The sequence below is a fragment of the Trachemys scripta genome, chromosome 4, assembly GCF_013100865.1.
Source record: "Trachemys scripta elegans isolate TJP31775 chromosome 4, CAS_Tse_1.0, whole genome shotgun sequence".
Classification (NCBI taxonomy): Eukaryota; Metazoa; Chordata; order Testudines; family Emydidae; genus Trachemys; species Trachemys scripta.
Genome location: NC_048301.1, coordinates 135,023,021 through 135,038,198, shown reverse-complemented (window position 1 = coordinate 135,038,198; position 15,178 = coordinate 135,023,021). Strand labels below are relative to the sequence as shown.

Sequence of the window (15,178 nt, the reverse complement as noted above, 5' to 3'; positions counted from 1 at the left end):
GAGGGCCCTGCTGTTTACTGTTCTTCACTGTGAAAACTGACTATTTATTCCTACCCTTTACTTCCTCTCTTTTAACCAGTTCCTGATTCATGAGAGGAACTTCCCTATTGTCCCATGACTACTCAGTTTGCTTAGGAGCCTTTGGTGAGACTTCTGACAAAGGCTTTATGAAAGTCCAAGTACACTATAGTCACTAGATAACCCTGGTTCATGTTTGTTGAAACCCCCGCCCCTAAGAATTCTAACAGATTGGTGAGGCATCATTTCCCTTTACAAAAAATGTGTTGACTCTCCCTAACATATCATGTTCATCTATGCGTCTGCTAATCCTGTCCTTTACTAATTTGCTTGGGATTGAAGTTAGGTTTATTGCTTCAGAGCCATTTAAAACCAAAGCAAACAAACAAGGCTTTACATTAACTATCCGCCAGTCATCTGGTACAGAGCCCTCCACATATAGCCCCACCTGCTCCCCTTGCTCCCCTGCAGGGACCCTGCCTCGCCCCACCCCACATGCAACCACGAGATACAGCGCTGCAAATGCCTTGCCAGTGTGGACGGGGAGTGAGTTACAGCACTGGGAGAGCCTTTACAGCACTGTAACTCGCAAGTGTAGCCAAGGCTGAGGGAGCCTATACAGCGCTGTGAGTTAAACCTGACTTCATGCAGCTGAGTAGGGAAAGCGCTGCAGTCTGTCCAACTGACAGCTGCCCAGCGCACTGTCGTGGTCACATTTGCGGCAATTGCAGCGCTATTGGGAGCGGTGCATTATGGGCAGCTATCCCACAGAGCACCTTTTCCCGTTCTGGCGGCGTGGGTTGTGGGAAGGGAGCGTGGGTGCGGGGGATTCTGGGTCCTGTCCCAATGCCCCGTGATGCATCGCTTCGCATCCCAGAAATCCCTTTGTTTCTGTCCACCTTTGGCGCCATCTTTCAACATTTCTGTGCAGCGCAATCTGTCTGCGGGAAATGGAGTCCAAACTGCTGAGGCGTATGCTGACAAGTCTCGCCAGCATGTCACGTTTGGCTATCAAACTATTCCTTAAGATCCAAAGTGACAGTGAGAGTGAGGGTGAGGAGTCTGATGATGCTATCGAGCCGCGTAACGCGTACGACATGAAATTGCTTGTGGCATTCACGGACATGCTCAGCACCGTGGAACGCCGCTTTTGGGCTCAGGAAACAAGTGGTGGGATCACATCGTCATGGAAGTCTGGGATGACGAGCAGTGGCTGCAGAACTTTCGGATGAGAAAAACCACTTTCATGGGATTGTGTGAGGAGCTTGCCCTCACCCTGCGGCGCAAGGACACGAGATTGAGAGCTGCCCTGCCAGTGGAGAAGCAGGTGCTATTGCAATCTGGAAGCTGGCAACTCCAGACAGCTACCGGTCAGTCGCAAACCAGTTTGGAGTGGGAAAGTCGACCACTGGAATCATGTTGATTAGGGTTACCATCCTCCCGGCTTTCCCTGGACATGTCCGGCTTTTTCAGCTTTAAATGGCTGTCCGGGGGGATTTCTAATAAAGTAGAAATGTCTGGGATTTCCCCCTTCCCCTCATGCAGAGTGCGGCGCGGCTGATTGGACGGCTGGGCCTGATTGAAAGCCACTTGGAGCCACTGGGGCCTCTAGCAGCCAGAGTCCCTCCCCCTCCCCCAGTCCCTCCTCCCCCGCAGAGCAGCGCCACAGTGTTTGGCTGCACATGGAGCTCGCAGCTCTCCCTTGGCCTGGTGCGGGGGGGCAGGCAAGGGACAGGGAACGGGGGGGTTAGATTGGTTGGGGGTTCTGGGGGGGGCTGTCAGGAGAAGGGGGTGTAAAGAGCGGTTGGGGCAGGCAAGGGACAGGGAATGGGGAGGTTAGATTGGGCGGGGGTTCTAGAGGGGGCTGTTGGGAGAAGGGGGTGTAGAGAGCGGTTGGGGCAGTCAGGGGACAGGGAGCAGGAAGACTTAGATAGGGGGTGGGGTCCTGGGGGCAGTTAGGGTAGGGGGAGTCTCAGGAGAGGGCAGTCAGGGGACAGGTAGGGGGTAGAGGGATTCTGAGGGGGGTGGGAAGTGGGAGGGGGCGGGGCTAGGGCAACACCCCGTGTCCTCTTTTTTGATTGTTGAAATATGGTAACACTAGTGTTGATGCAAATTTGCAAGGCCATTAATCGCATCCTACTCAGAAGAACCGTGACTCTGGGTAACGTGCAGGAAATAGTGGATGGCTTTGCACAAATGGGGTTCCCTAACTGTGGAGGGGTGATAGATGGGACGCACATTCCTATTCTGGCACCACCCCACCTAGGATCTGAGTATGTTAATCGGAAGGGGTATTTCTCTATGGTTCTCCAGGCGCTTGTGGATCACCGTGGACGCTTCATTGACATTAACACAGGCTGGCCCGGAAAGGCGCATGACGCACGCATCTTTCGGAACACTTGGCTGTTCAGGAAGATGCAGGCCGGGACTTTTTTCCCAGAGCGGAAGATCACGGTAGGGGAAGTTGAAATGCTCATTGTGATTCTTGGAGATCCCGCTTACCCGTTAATGCCATGGCTCATGAAACCCTACACAGGGAGCCTTGACAGCAGCAAGGAACGGTTCAACTACAGGCTGAGCTGGTGCCGAATGACTGTAGAGTGTGCCTTTGGCCATTTAAAGGGCCGCTGGCGATCTCTGTATGGGAAGCTGGACTTGGCCAAAAACAGCATCCCCGCGGTTATACTCGCATGCGGTGCCCTCCATAATATTTGTGAAGGGAAGGGTGAAAGCTTTACTCAGGCATGGACCTCCGAGGTTCAACACCTGGAGGCTGAATTTGCACAGCCAGAGAGCAGGGCTATTACAGGGGCTCAGCGCGCGGCTGCAAGGATTAGGGATGCCTTGAGGGAGCAATTGGAGGCTGAAAACCAGCAGTGATATCTGGTGCCCTGCACGGAAGTGAAGTGCAGTAGTTCCAATCTTTAGGAATCAATGTCTGCTTAGCAGACAAGCAGACTTGCAGTGCCTGTTTATTTCCTGGGCAAAGGAGTCTTTTACTTTATGCAATAATAAAGAATGTTTTCAAAGCCATTTATTGAAAAGAAAAAAAAATTATTTATTGAAAAGAAACAAGGGGGTAGAGTGGGGAACAGTACAATCACAGATTCGTGTATGTCCTGTCTGGTGTGCTGTGCAGTGAGTGCTGCACTTCAGGACAGCTATACTGCATGGTGATGGGGGTTGAGTGCAGAGGGTAAGGGTCGTGGTTTTCAGGGATGGATGGTGAAGATACTGGTGTTGGAGGCAGCGGGTGGCGTGAAGAACACGGAAGTTGGGAAAAGTGGGTTGGAGGTGACAGTGGGGCACAATGGAAAGAGTTTTGGGACAAGGGCTGTGGTGTTTGCGTTTGCGGTACTGCTCCTCTTTCTGCATGGCTACAAGCTCCTGGATAGCATCTGCGTGGTGCCCCAGGATGCTTATGAGCCTATCAGTGCTTTGCTGCCTTTGAACGGTGCTTTGCTGCCGGTGCGCTGCGTTTTCCTGGCGGATCCTGCTTTCTCTCTCCCTCCAGTTCTGTGCTTTCTCATTCTCTTTAATAGATTGCCGCATCACTTCTTGCAGCATGTCATTTTTGCTTTTTCGCTGTCTCTTCCTGGGTCTTTGCAGTCTCTGAGCAGGCGATAAGAGGGACGGCTGAGGTCTCAAGGTTGATGCAGCTGTATAGGCAAAATGCAACATTTAACAGAGGCAGCATTGTTTATACCAGACAGAGTAATGATTCCCCCGGTACTTAAGGAGTAGAAAACACACAGGGTCTACACAATAGCATAATTTTCCCGTCCGAAACAGAGAACACATATCCCATGGGAGCCTCAAAATGGTGAGTAATGGGGACTGATTGTTTCAGGGCTGCACTGTCCTCTGGGTTTCTGTGCCTTGGGGAGAGCCAACAGCTTCAGGGGGCACCTACACTGAACACTGTCCCAACATTTTCCACAGGAGTTCGTCTTGGACGATATCTCGCTGCTGAGGGTGACCCGGGAAGCAAGGGAGGGTCTTCTACTGCAATGCGGCTTCCGCCCTGGCCCATATGCAGCTTGCCTGTGTGCAGCAATGGTCCCCCCGCCCCTCGCGGCCCAGTGGCGCGGACATGTTAGCCTGGCTGGGACACGGACCACAGTGGCTCTCCCTATAAACCTGCGCAAGCTCATTGCACACATTCTGGATGCGACATTTGAGAAGATTACTGAGGCTGATTACCGCGATGTGATAAACCACATCAATGCACTATTCCGCAGCTAGGCATGCATGCCTAACCCTCCTCTCCCAAAGAGCCCGCACTGAAAAAATTCCTTCCCGAAAAAAAAACCTGCTTACCGGGAACCTGCTCTTCTGTTTGTCCTCCACCAAGTACCGGCCGCTGCGACTGGCTACCTTCTTCCTGGCTCGAGAAGAGCTCCTGGCTGCATGGCTCCAGGGATTCCGGGGTGTCTCCATCCGGCCCACCACCATCACTCCCGTTTTCCTCCTCCTCTTCCTTCCCCCCTCCCCCACACCGGTTCTGAAGTGTCTATGGTGGTGCTCGGAGTGGAGGTGGGGTTAACCCCAAGTATCGCATCCAGCTCTTTGTAGAATCGGCAGGTCGTGGGGGGAGCATCCAAGCGGCCGTTTGCATCGTGGGCTTTGCTCCTTCACTTTAATCCTGCACTGCAGGGCGTCCCAGTCATGGCCCCTTTCCATCATGTCCTTTGATACCGTCCCGAAGGTATCGTAATTCCTACGGCTGGAGTGCAGCTGGGATGTGCAGCTTCCTCCCCCCAAACACTGATGAGGTCCAGCAACTCACCATTGCTCCATGCTGGGGCTCACTTGGCGCGTGGAGGCATGGTCACCTGGAAAGATTCGCTGATAGCACTCCACGCCATGCCGGGCTGAGCAAACAGGAAGGGGATTTTTAAAATTCCCAGGGAATGTAAAGGGTCGGTCACATGGTTGGTTACCTGAGGCAAGGGCAGTAGAGTTTGAACTAATGACCAGAGCAGCTAGAACAGGCATTGTGGGATCCTGCCGAATAATTCTGGAGGCCATTCACAGCGCATTGGGTGGCCACACTGGCGCCGCAGCGCTGCAGCGGCAGCGCAATACTCGCTATTCCTCTCGGAGAGGTGGAGTACATGCAGCGCTGCAACCGCAGAATCATGGGGAGGGGAGGCTGTACCTGCACTGAGGAGGACATTGCGGGTGGTTGAGTGCCAGATGACAATGCCCACGCACTTCGAGTGCCCCTCCAGGGCCACCACGGGCTCTGTCAAGGGCTGTGTTAGTCCATTCTCTCGGATCTGCCAGACCTGTCAGGGCACAGAGGTTAGAGGGGGTCTGTGGGAAGCCTGCACCCCCTCCCCCGCCACTGTGCCCCTCGCCCCACCAGAGAACCCGTTTGGCTGACACAAGAATCTGCTCCACCTGCCGCCATGGGCATGCCCTGACACACACAGGGAGGAGACAGATTGCTAATCACACCGAATCCAGACAGAGCTGGCTGCCCCTGCCCCAACCCCTTCCTCCACATAGGGCCACCCCTGCCCCCAGCCCTCTCACCATGATGGTGCAGTACTCGGAGCCGCTGGCGATGACATGGTCATTGTGCGGGCACCAGTCGATGTCCAGGACAGGGTCCGTGTGCCCACACACTGTGGGGTATGACTTATCGATGCGCCCTGTCTGGGGGAGAAGGGCAGAGTCACAGGACATTTCTCCCCAATCTACAGCTGGAGCCCCTCCATCCCAACCCGCAGCCCCCTGCTATCCCAGCCCTGGACTCCTCCTATACACTTGCAATCCTGTTGATTTTTTTGGGGGGCGGGGGAGTGAAGGGGCGTATTTGCAGGGATGCACATGTGATGCAGCTGAGAACAAACTCATTACATATGTGAGCTACAAAATTCCAGGACATCACCTTCCCAACTACACTGTCCCCTTAATGCCAGGGGGAAACAGCCGGGGGCATGGGAGAGAATAGTCCCTCACACAGACACATTCTCCACCCCCACTGCTACCTGCAGCTCTCCCCATTCCCATCTCTCTTGAGGCTCAAAGCACATTAGTGTCACCAGTGCAATGAGCTGGTAGGACTCAGCTCCTGCCCCCCGCTACCCCAGTCACCTTGAGCACTGGCAGCACCATGAAGGCCCGTCCCCCGCTGGCCTCCACGATCACGGCCATGAACTTGGGGTTTACAGCACAGAAGCTGCTGTCCCAGGTGACGAGGGAGACGCAGATGTCATCATAGCACAAGTCATTCTTGATGGGCTGCCCGAAGACATGGCGGAACTTGCTCTGGCGCACAGAACCAAACAACGACTACGGGATCTGTATTGGTGGTCAGGGATGGACTCTCAAACTGAAGCACTCATAAAATCCTGTGTCACTTGCCAAATGCATGATAAGACAGCAGTGATGTGCAACCCTCCATTACAGCCTGTTCCTCTTCCTGAATCTGTATGGGAAAAAGTGGTGATTGACATTGTAGGACCCTTTGATACTGCTTCAACTGACTGTCATTATGCCATCACTTTAATAGACTATTTCAGCAATGGCCTGAGGTAGGGTTTATATCGCAAATTTCTTCTGCTACAGTAATTAAGTTCCTCTCTTCAGTTTTTACCCAGGAAGGTAACCCCAAAGAACTGGTTTCAGATAATGGTAGTCAATTTACTTCCCTGGAGTTTGAATCTTTTCTAGCAGAGAGGAACATTTTACACAGAAGGTCATTCCTATATTACCCTCAAGCCAATGGAGAAATCGAATGGTTTAACAGAAGTTTGAAAGAGAGTTTGCAAACAGCTAAACTGGAAGGGCGATTGTGGATACCCTTCACTACTGATTTCTTGCAAGCATACCGGGCTACACGACATGCCACAACGCAAAGATCAACCACAGAGTTACTGCATGGGAAACAGCTGAATACTAAACTGAACATTGCTGGATTGTTAAAGGCACGACCTGATGCCCCAAACAAGGATGATGTGAGAAAGACAGTTGAACAGAACCAAGCAAAGTCTAAGGCTTTCACAGACAAACGGCGAGGTGCTAAGGAACCAAAGTTTGAGTGTGGTTCCTTTGTTAGAATACGAAAACCTGGAATCTTACGCAAAGGGGACCATAAATTCACAGCTCCTCTTAAAATCATAGAGAAGAAGGGACCTTACACTTATCGACTTTCTGATGGGCGGGTATGGAATGCTTCTTATCTTGCACCTGCCTATGCACCAAGAGGAGATTATGCCAACACCCAGTCTGCATTGGATGACTTCACAGTAGAACCAACACAACAGGACATTGCACTGGAACTGGGGCTTGAGAGACGGCTTGTCAGACTCAGACGACCACCTGCCTGGACTAAAGACTATCTACAGTGTTTTCAGTGTAATATTCCTGCCAACAGTGTAGTGTCTTGTTTCATATTTGTTCCTGTGGTTAGAACAACAATGTTTATTTTAATTTGGAAAGTTTCTTAAGAGAGGCGGGAATGTGGGGTTTAGATGCTGCATGTGATTATTAGAACTGGGAGCACTGGCTGTTGGGAGTCTGAAAGGCCAGGAAACAGGAGGGAGGGGGGAGGAGTTGAGGAAAAAGTGAGAGTTACAGAGTGTGCAGCTACAGCTTGGTAAAGAGATTTTCACTGTAAATAAAGTTCTGTTGAAGTTTGTTAATAGCTTGCCTGGGTGATACAACACCTCCCCACAAAATAACCCAGAATTCCTCCCTTACCACCCCCAGAGCTTTGTAGGGCAAAGGGGCCTGTTGGGTCTGGGCTGAAACCCAGCCTGATTCCCATCCGGAGCAGAAACCGATGCCCAGGGAATCAGCCATGCCCCAGAGCCAGCCAGGCAAACCTCCGCCCCTGCCACAGCCGCGGGGGGGCACACCCTGGAGACGGGAGGGCAAAATACCATGAACTCTGCTTGGCCAGAGGGACCGAAACTGAAGGGGGGGGAGGGGAGAAGCACATTGTAACCTGCGCACCCCCCCGATTTCACCATTTACCCGCAGGATTTCATTTCCCACTTCCCTGTACACCCCCCCGGGGGCTAGGGCCACCCCAGAACGCTCGGCGACCCCGCCCCAGAGCGGGAGTAAGGACCCCCCCCCCAAACCCCGACGGCCCCCTTCACCTAGGGGCCGCACTCACCGGCTGTGCTGCGGCTGGCGGTCGGGACCGCTGTCTGGTGGATGGAGGCGCCGGGCAGGAAGTAGCGGGGGAGGCCGCCCCCCTCCACCTGCGTGGGCCGGGTCTGGGATTGGCTGCGCCGAGATCGGCCCGGCCCGCCCCGCTCCGAGCAGCGGGGGGGGGTGGGTGGGTGGTGGCAGTCAGCTGGAGGAGGGGATGGGGCAGCGGGGGGGCGGGAATGGGGATGGGCCAACATGGGGGGATGGGTCAGGACAGTGGGAGGGGGGTGAGCCAGCGGGGGTGGGGGTGGGGAATGGGGATGGGCCAGTATGGGGGGGATGGTTCAGGATTGGGACACATGGGGGGGGGGGGATGGGCCAGTTCAGGGGAGCCACAGGGAGGTGAGGATGGATCCTGTCATCTCAGATACCCATGGGGGGCTGGGCCTGACTGCTGTGAACCCCCCCACACCCCAGGGACTGAGGAGATGGAGCATCCCCTTCTGGGCTCCCTCTGTCAAACCAGGGGGGGAGTGTGTAATGGGGACTGGTTGGCTCCGGGAACCAGGGAATGGGACCCGGGGCTTTTCCCCTCCAGGGGACACTGGCTCCAATCCAGATACACGGCTCACCACACCCCTTTGCGGAGGTCCTCAAAGAAGCACAGGACACGCTCTCCAGGAACACATTTAATAAAACCAAAAAGAGGACAAGCGACATCACACGAACACATGCGTAAGACGGGGAAGGGTGCTGAGTGTGCGGGACGTACGGCCACAGGTCTGTCTCAGCACCCATCGTGGAGCCTGGGCCAACAGGGGGCAGACCCGCTGTGGGCTGTCAGACACAGGATGTCCCTCTCACAACTGGTGTGTGATCCCACCTCCCTGGGGGTGACAGCAGTTTTAACGCTACCCAGACTGGCACAGCAGCCTTATTGCAGAGCAAAACCTTGCTAGCATATGGGGTGCAGCAGGTGGCCAAGCAGCATCTATACTGGTCACTCCAAGCCACAAATCCACTGGTGCTGGACATGACAGCACAGCAAATGCAATGGACGATCCCAGTCTCCTTGCAGCCCAGGAGGACACACACAGATGGGGTGCCCACCCTAGCCTGGCACCGCCGGGTAAAAGGAGCCCTGAGATGGGGCCGTAAAACTGCAGCAATTGTGACTGTATGAGGCGACTGGTGGCCTGTGGGATGCAGGGGGCAGAATGCGGCCCCAAGGAGGGGAGTGGAATCGGACTGCGGGGAGCTGTTGTGACTCAGACCCGTTCTGCATGGTGCTCTGCTCTTGCTGGGGTGCCTGGGCCTTAGCTATAGCTTGCTGGGCCTGCTCCACCTGTGCTAACAGAGCATGGGGCAGGTTTCAGAGGGGCAGCCGTGTTAGTCTGTCTCAGCAAAAACAGCGAAGAGTCCTTGTGGCACCTTAGAGACTAACAAATTTATTTGGGCATAAGCTTTTGTGGGCTAACACCCACTGCATCAGATGCACAGAGTAAAAAATACAGTAAGCAGAATATTTATTATAGCACATGAAAAGATGGGAGTTGCCTTACTAAGTGGGGGGTCAATGTTAACGAGCCAATTCAATTAAGGTGGAAGTGGCCTATTCTCAACAGTTGACAAGAAGGGGTGAATACCAAGGCTAGGGTTACCATATGTCCAGATTTTTCCAGACATGTCCGGCTTTTTGGGCCTCAAATCCCCGTCTGGGAGGAAATCCCCAAAAGCCGGACATGTCCAGGAAAATAGGGAGGGAGGGGCTGGCGGTGCTTGGCTGGGGGCCGGGGCCGGGGCCAGCAGTGCGGGGCTGGGGGTGCGGGGCTGGGGGGCCCCTTCTCCCCTTGATCCCCCATGCCCCTACCTGTGGTCACTCACCTGGGAGCCCCTGGGCTGACATGAGCTCAGCGCATCTCCAGGGCACCTCTCTTACCCCACCCGCCTGGTGGGGGCAAAGATGGCTCTGAGTCCCTATCAGGAAGTGCTGGCAGGCAGCCAGGCCCACACACTGGACACCCTGCTGGGGGAAACTGGGGGGAGCTCTGTGTGTGTGCGTGGAAGGTCAGAATTAAAGAACCACATGCCCAATGGGTCAGAATTAAAGCTGTGGGGTGTGGCCCTCTTTGGGCTGGCCTGCCCCCATGGCGTGGTAGGGGGGAGTAGTACCCACCCCTGGTGGGTGTGGGAAGGTGAGGATCCCCAAGACAGTCCCATGGCATTAATTCTGACCCTTCGGGTGTGTGGTTCTGATGCAGCCCCCCCCACAACATACACTTGGGCTGCAGCTTCTGTGTCATAGTCATGTGTGCTAAGAGGAGACCGGGCCTGCTTTCAGCAGGTCAGAACAGTCAGGCTGCAGGGATCCAGGGGGACAGAGTTAGGGGGGCACCTGTATCCTCAGCGCTGGGAATCTGGCTGTAGTGTGCAGAACAGCCACGGTATTAAAACACAGTGACCTTGGAGCCACACCTAAAGGCAAGATTGCCAAGCACAAATAGGCCCAAAGGGGCAGAGTCCCCTTCATCGCAGTGTCTCCTGGCACCTGTGGGTTGGCAGCTGCAGCCACGTCAGTGTTTACATTGCCTTGCCTAGGGCCTGGTGTTCCCAGGCCATTGACCTGCATGGAGCTGGGCCTGGTTTGCATCTGCTGAGGATCTGTCCCCGCTGGAGCTTGCCTAGGCTGGGGAAATGGGGCAAACTGGGCCTTGGCACTGGTGTGACTTCTCCTGGTAGCTTCCTGGATCTGGTTGCGCCTGACGAAGCTCCACCTTGCACCCATTTACACAAGGCTTAGCACTAGTGAACCTACAATCGTGCACAGACCCGCCTCCTTGTGGCCAGGCCCAGTCAGGGGAGCCAGTGGCCATTCGACTGGTGACTGGAGCTGGGCCAGAGCAGGGGCTGGGCCACGAAGGGAGAGGAGAGCAGGGTCTTGCTGGCAGGGCTAGGCTGAGAAGGACATGCTGGGCGTGTCCCCAGGGCTTTTCCCTTGCTCCTCGGTTAGGGCTGTGGCAAGGGAGGAGGTCGTGTGGCGGCCGCAGCCCATGCAGATGTTGGAGCCGAAGAAGATGTAGATGAGAGGGTTGATGCTGCTGTTGAGGTTGATCAGGTAGCCAAAGTAGACCATGAAGGGGAAGATGCGATAGTTGAACTCCTTGTGCTGCCAGGAGACTAGAAAGAGCAGCTGGATGATCTGGAAGGGGAGGTTGAGCAGCACATAGGCCGACAGGGTGGCGGCCACGATGCGGTAGAACTGGCTGGGGGACCGGGTGTGGCGCCGGAAGGTGCGGGACAAGGTGGTGGCATGGGTGGTCACCATGACGATGAAGGGGAAGAGTCCCTCTAGCAGCACCTCCAGCAGGCGCAGGGGCCATTCATATTTGCCCCGGTTGTTAGAGCAGACGAGCACCCCATCTGTATGCAGGACAACGTTGGCAAAGATGAAGCCTTTGATGCTGAGCAGGGCGGCCACCAGCCAGGCGCCCAGGCAGATGTAGCTGGAGAGCCACAGTGGGCGGTGGCAGCGGTACCAGAGGGGCAGCAGCACCAGCAGGCAGCGGTCCACGCTGAGGGCGGCCAGCAGGAAGAGGCTGCAGTGGTAGCTCAAGTCGTAGAGGACGTGGCGCAGGCGGCACATGGGGGTGCCCAGCACCCAGTTGTCGTCCAGCAGGGTTTCCATGATCTGCATGACCGTGAGGAAGAGGAAGAGGAAGTCAGAGGTGGCCAGGCTTAGGATGAAGACGGAGAGGCCCCGGCGCTGCAGCCGCCACCCTGTTAGCCAGATGATGAAGGCATTGGCGGGCAGTCCGATGCCCAGCGTGCCGATTAGGAAGGCTGCTCGCCATGATGCTGGAATAAAGGGTTCCGTCTGGTTGGCGTGCGAGGTGTTAAACGGCTCCATCCACCGCTCCCAGCAGTCTCAGTGGGGGCAGCGCCAGGCAGGCCAACCTGCGAATGGAAGGGACATGGAAGGAATCAGGACAGGTCTTCTCTCCCAACCATTGCCCCTAGGACATGGGCACTGCCAGCTTCATCTCCTGCAGGAGAAGCGTTGTCCAGTGGCTAGAGAACCAGGTGGAGACCTAGTTCTACCACTGGCCTGGGCCACCTTAAGCAAATAACTTCCCCCTGGTGCCTTAGTTTCCCTTCCTCACTCTGAGTCTATATACCTTGACAGCTTTTTGCAGGAAGGCCTGTTTATCGCAGGCTCTCCAAGTGCTAGGAATAGTGATCATACCCTTGTCTCCATGGGAATTTTCCCCAACTCACTGTCAGGGAGAGGCTGGCACATGTCCTGAGAAGGGAGGTGTTGGGGGTGGGGAAGGTCAGGATTCCTGGGTCCTATTCCCAGCTGCTTCGATGCAGCCAGCTGCTCCTGTCATGGATCCTGTGTAGCTTTGGCACCATAGGGGTTTCCATCCAACAGCGCCACCATTTTCGCTCTGATGTCTGTGGGATTAGCCGGTTTGTCAGCCCCTTTGGGGCACCTGCAGGGTGGCAGTCAGGATTAGGAATGAACCTTTGTCAATGGCATTGTGCTAGCACCCCAGCTGAGATCTGCACCCCAGTGAACCAGGCACTGTGCAGAGGGACAGTCCTTGCCCTTAAAAACTCTCAATCTAAACAACAACCCATAGAGAGACAATTTGAGAGGGGAAACTAAGGCACAGAGGGGTGGGAAACGACTTACTCGAGATCACCCACTCATTTGGTGGCAGAGATGGGTCCCTGAATCCTGATTCACTGGGCCCCATTGTCACCCCACAACCCTCTCGTTATCTTACTCAAATAGCCATGTTGTCTCAAAACACTCCCTGGCCAGCAGAGGTCACTCCGTCCTAGGGACATGGACCTGTCTGGAGGGATCCAGCCATTGCAGCCTGGCTTATTTTGGCTGGGAGCCGATGTGAAAAGATTCCAGCTGCATCACAGTTGCCTGACTGTACAGCCAAACAGATTGTTGCAAATGCATCACCCTAGCCTCCACGGGATACGTCCCACTGGGGATCCCAGAGAGATGCCCACACATACGGGCCATGCTCCCGTAGGACGACGGCACTGTGAATGGGTCCTGTGGAACTCCCTGCCACTGGACATATGGAACCCTGGGCCTCACTGTGTGCTGAGCCTAGTTTGGAGACTCAAATTTTCCTCAGTGCCTCCTTCCATGCTCAAACAGATTCATGCCCGCCTGCCAGGCGGCACATCGAGGTATTTCTCCCCAAGGCAGTGACAGATCTGTCTAATCTGAGCCCCTCAGAGGCCTTGTATCCCAGCAGTGGGGGAGACCCCACTGGAGCTCTCTAGCTCTCATCTTCAGTGTGTGTGGGGGTGTCCTTTCGCAGGCTGTGATAGGGTGAGGTCAGGTCCATCTCCATGATTTTTGCCGCCCCAAGCAAAAAAATCCCCCCCCCTTTTTTCGTGCCCCTCTGCCCCCGGCCCTGCCCCAACTCCACTCCTTCCCCAAATCCCCAGCCCCGCCTCCTCCCCCGGCGTGCTGCATTCCCCCCCCCATTGCTTCCTGCGGGCCCCCCGCAACCTCCTGCCCTAGCTCATCTCCGCTCTGCCTGCTCCGCCGGGCGTGCCGCTGCTCCGCTTCTCCCTCCTCCCTCTCAGGTGAGGGAGGGGAAGAAGCAGAGCAGCGGCGCATTCAGGGGAGCAGGCGGAGCGGAGGTGAGCTAGGGTGGGGGGGCACAGGAAGTAACGGGGGTGGTAGAGGAACCGCTCCCCGCTCCAGCTTACCTCTGCTCCACCACCGCCACCTCTCCCGAGCGCCCGCCGCTCGGCTTCTCCTTCCTCCCTCCCTTCCAGCCTTGCTGCGCGAAATAGTGGTTTCGTGTGTGGCAAGCCTGGGAGGGAGGGGGGAGAAGTGGAGCGGCGGTGCGTTCAGGGGAGCAGGCGGAGCGGAGGTGAGCTAGGGCGGGGGGGCGCAGGAAGTAACGGGGGATAGAGGAACCACTCCCAGCTCCAGCTCACCTCCGCCACCTCCCCTGAGCGCCCCGCCACCCGGCTTCTCCTCCATCCCAGCCTTGCTGCGCAAAACAGCTGTTTCGCGCACAGCAAGCCTGGGAGGGAGGGGGGAGAAGTGGAGCGGTGGCAGTGTGCTCAGGGGAGCAAGTGGAGGCGGAGCGGAGGTGAGCTGGGGCGGTGAGCTGGGGCGGCGGGGGCACTTTTTCTCCATGCCCTGGAGTCAGCGCCTTTGATGGCCGGCGCCAGAATGCCGCCCCTAGAAATGTGCTGCCCCAAGCACCTGCTTGTTTTGCTGGTGCCTGGAGCCGGCCCTGGGTGAGGCAGACTAATCTGTGCTGGTCGTGGCCTCGCCCCACTGCTTCTGCTATCAGCTAAGATTCCCCGTCCCTTGGTCGGATCAGAATGTGCCTCATGAGCCGAGCCTTGGCAGGCTGCCCCTGATGAGCTGCCTGGAAGCAACAGGGCTCAGGACAATGGGGAGGGGAAGAGGGGTCTGTTAGGGGGAAGAACCCCTGGATCCTGGGGAGAGGGTGGGTTATTTGCCATGGAGTTCTGGGCCTGATGTGTGGGAAGATCCTAGGCTGTGTCACCAGGGTGTGGGGAGAGGGTGTCAGACTGAATGATTACAGCACCCCCTTTTGCCTTTCCAATCTATGGATCCATGAGACCATGGGGGCCCAGAGCCTGCAGCCTCCTGGGGTGTCTGTCCCCTCCTCACCCCCCGCCAAGAACAGCCCCTCCACTCCACTGCCACAGACACTGGTCGTCACATAGAAATGCCAGCGGGTGTGACCCTGGCAGGCCAGATGCCAGCTCTTGCTGCAGGGGTTAACTAAGAACTGACAACCTCGCAGCTGGAGCCCAGATCAGGTCACACCTCTATGGTAGTTTTGCTCAAAACAGGGATTAGTTTTACAAGAATATATTTAGTGTTTAGACTCTGTGAAATGCTTGTGAGTCGCTGCCTACATTCATCTCACTTGCCATGGCGGCACTCCATGCTATAGGGAAAGATGTAAGTTTTACTTAATAGCTTTGAAAATGTTTGGTCCGAGCCTGTGAACTCAGGCCT

The 15,178-nt window shown here is 55.8% G+C and overlaps 3 protein-coding genes across 5 annotated transcripts in view; all 3 read right to left on the bottom strand.

Annotated features, from left to right (window-relative positions):
* LOC117876018 (probable G-protein coupled receptor 152) overlaps positions 1–15,178 on the bottom strand; it is a 109,008-nt gene that overhangs the window by 60,041 nt on the left and 33,789 nt on the right. The window lies entirely within an intron of this gene.
* The window catches only part of LOC117876017 (probable G-protein coupled receptor 152), an 86,375-nt gene that overhangs the window by 62,835 nt on the left and 8,362 nt on the right, over positions 1–15,178 (bottom strand). Inside the window, exons 1-2 of one of the 3 annotated variants that reach the window (XR_004645411.1) lie at positions 12,406–13,497; positions 10,061–12,084 (exon numbers count right to left, since the gene is read on the bottom strand). Coding sequence is in view for 1 of the 3 variants with exons in the window: in XM_034767708.1 (XP_034623599.1) it covers positions 11,081–12,037 (957 nt within the window). In the remaining 2 variants the exon portion in view is untranslated. Of the gene's footprint in view, positions 1–9,973; positions 12,085–12,405; positions 13,498–15,178 lie in introns of those variants that run through there. The other 2 variants (XM_034767708.1, XR_004645412.1) reach the window with 2 other exon arrangements.
* Positions 5,064–6,875, bottom strand: LOC117876561 (coronin-1B-like; the record flags this gene model as incomplete). Its single annotated transcript, XM_034768819.1, has 4 exons — positions 6,861–6,875; positions 6,124–6,321; positions 5,560–5,682; positions 5,064–5,309 (listed from the first exon to the last, which is right to left on the bottom strand). Coding segments are annotated over exons 1-4 (582 nt in total), but the record flags the coding sequence as incomplete, so codon positions are not given.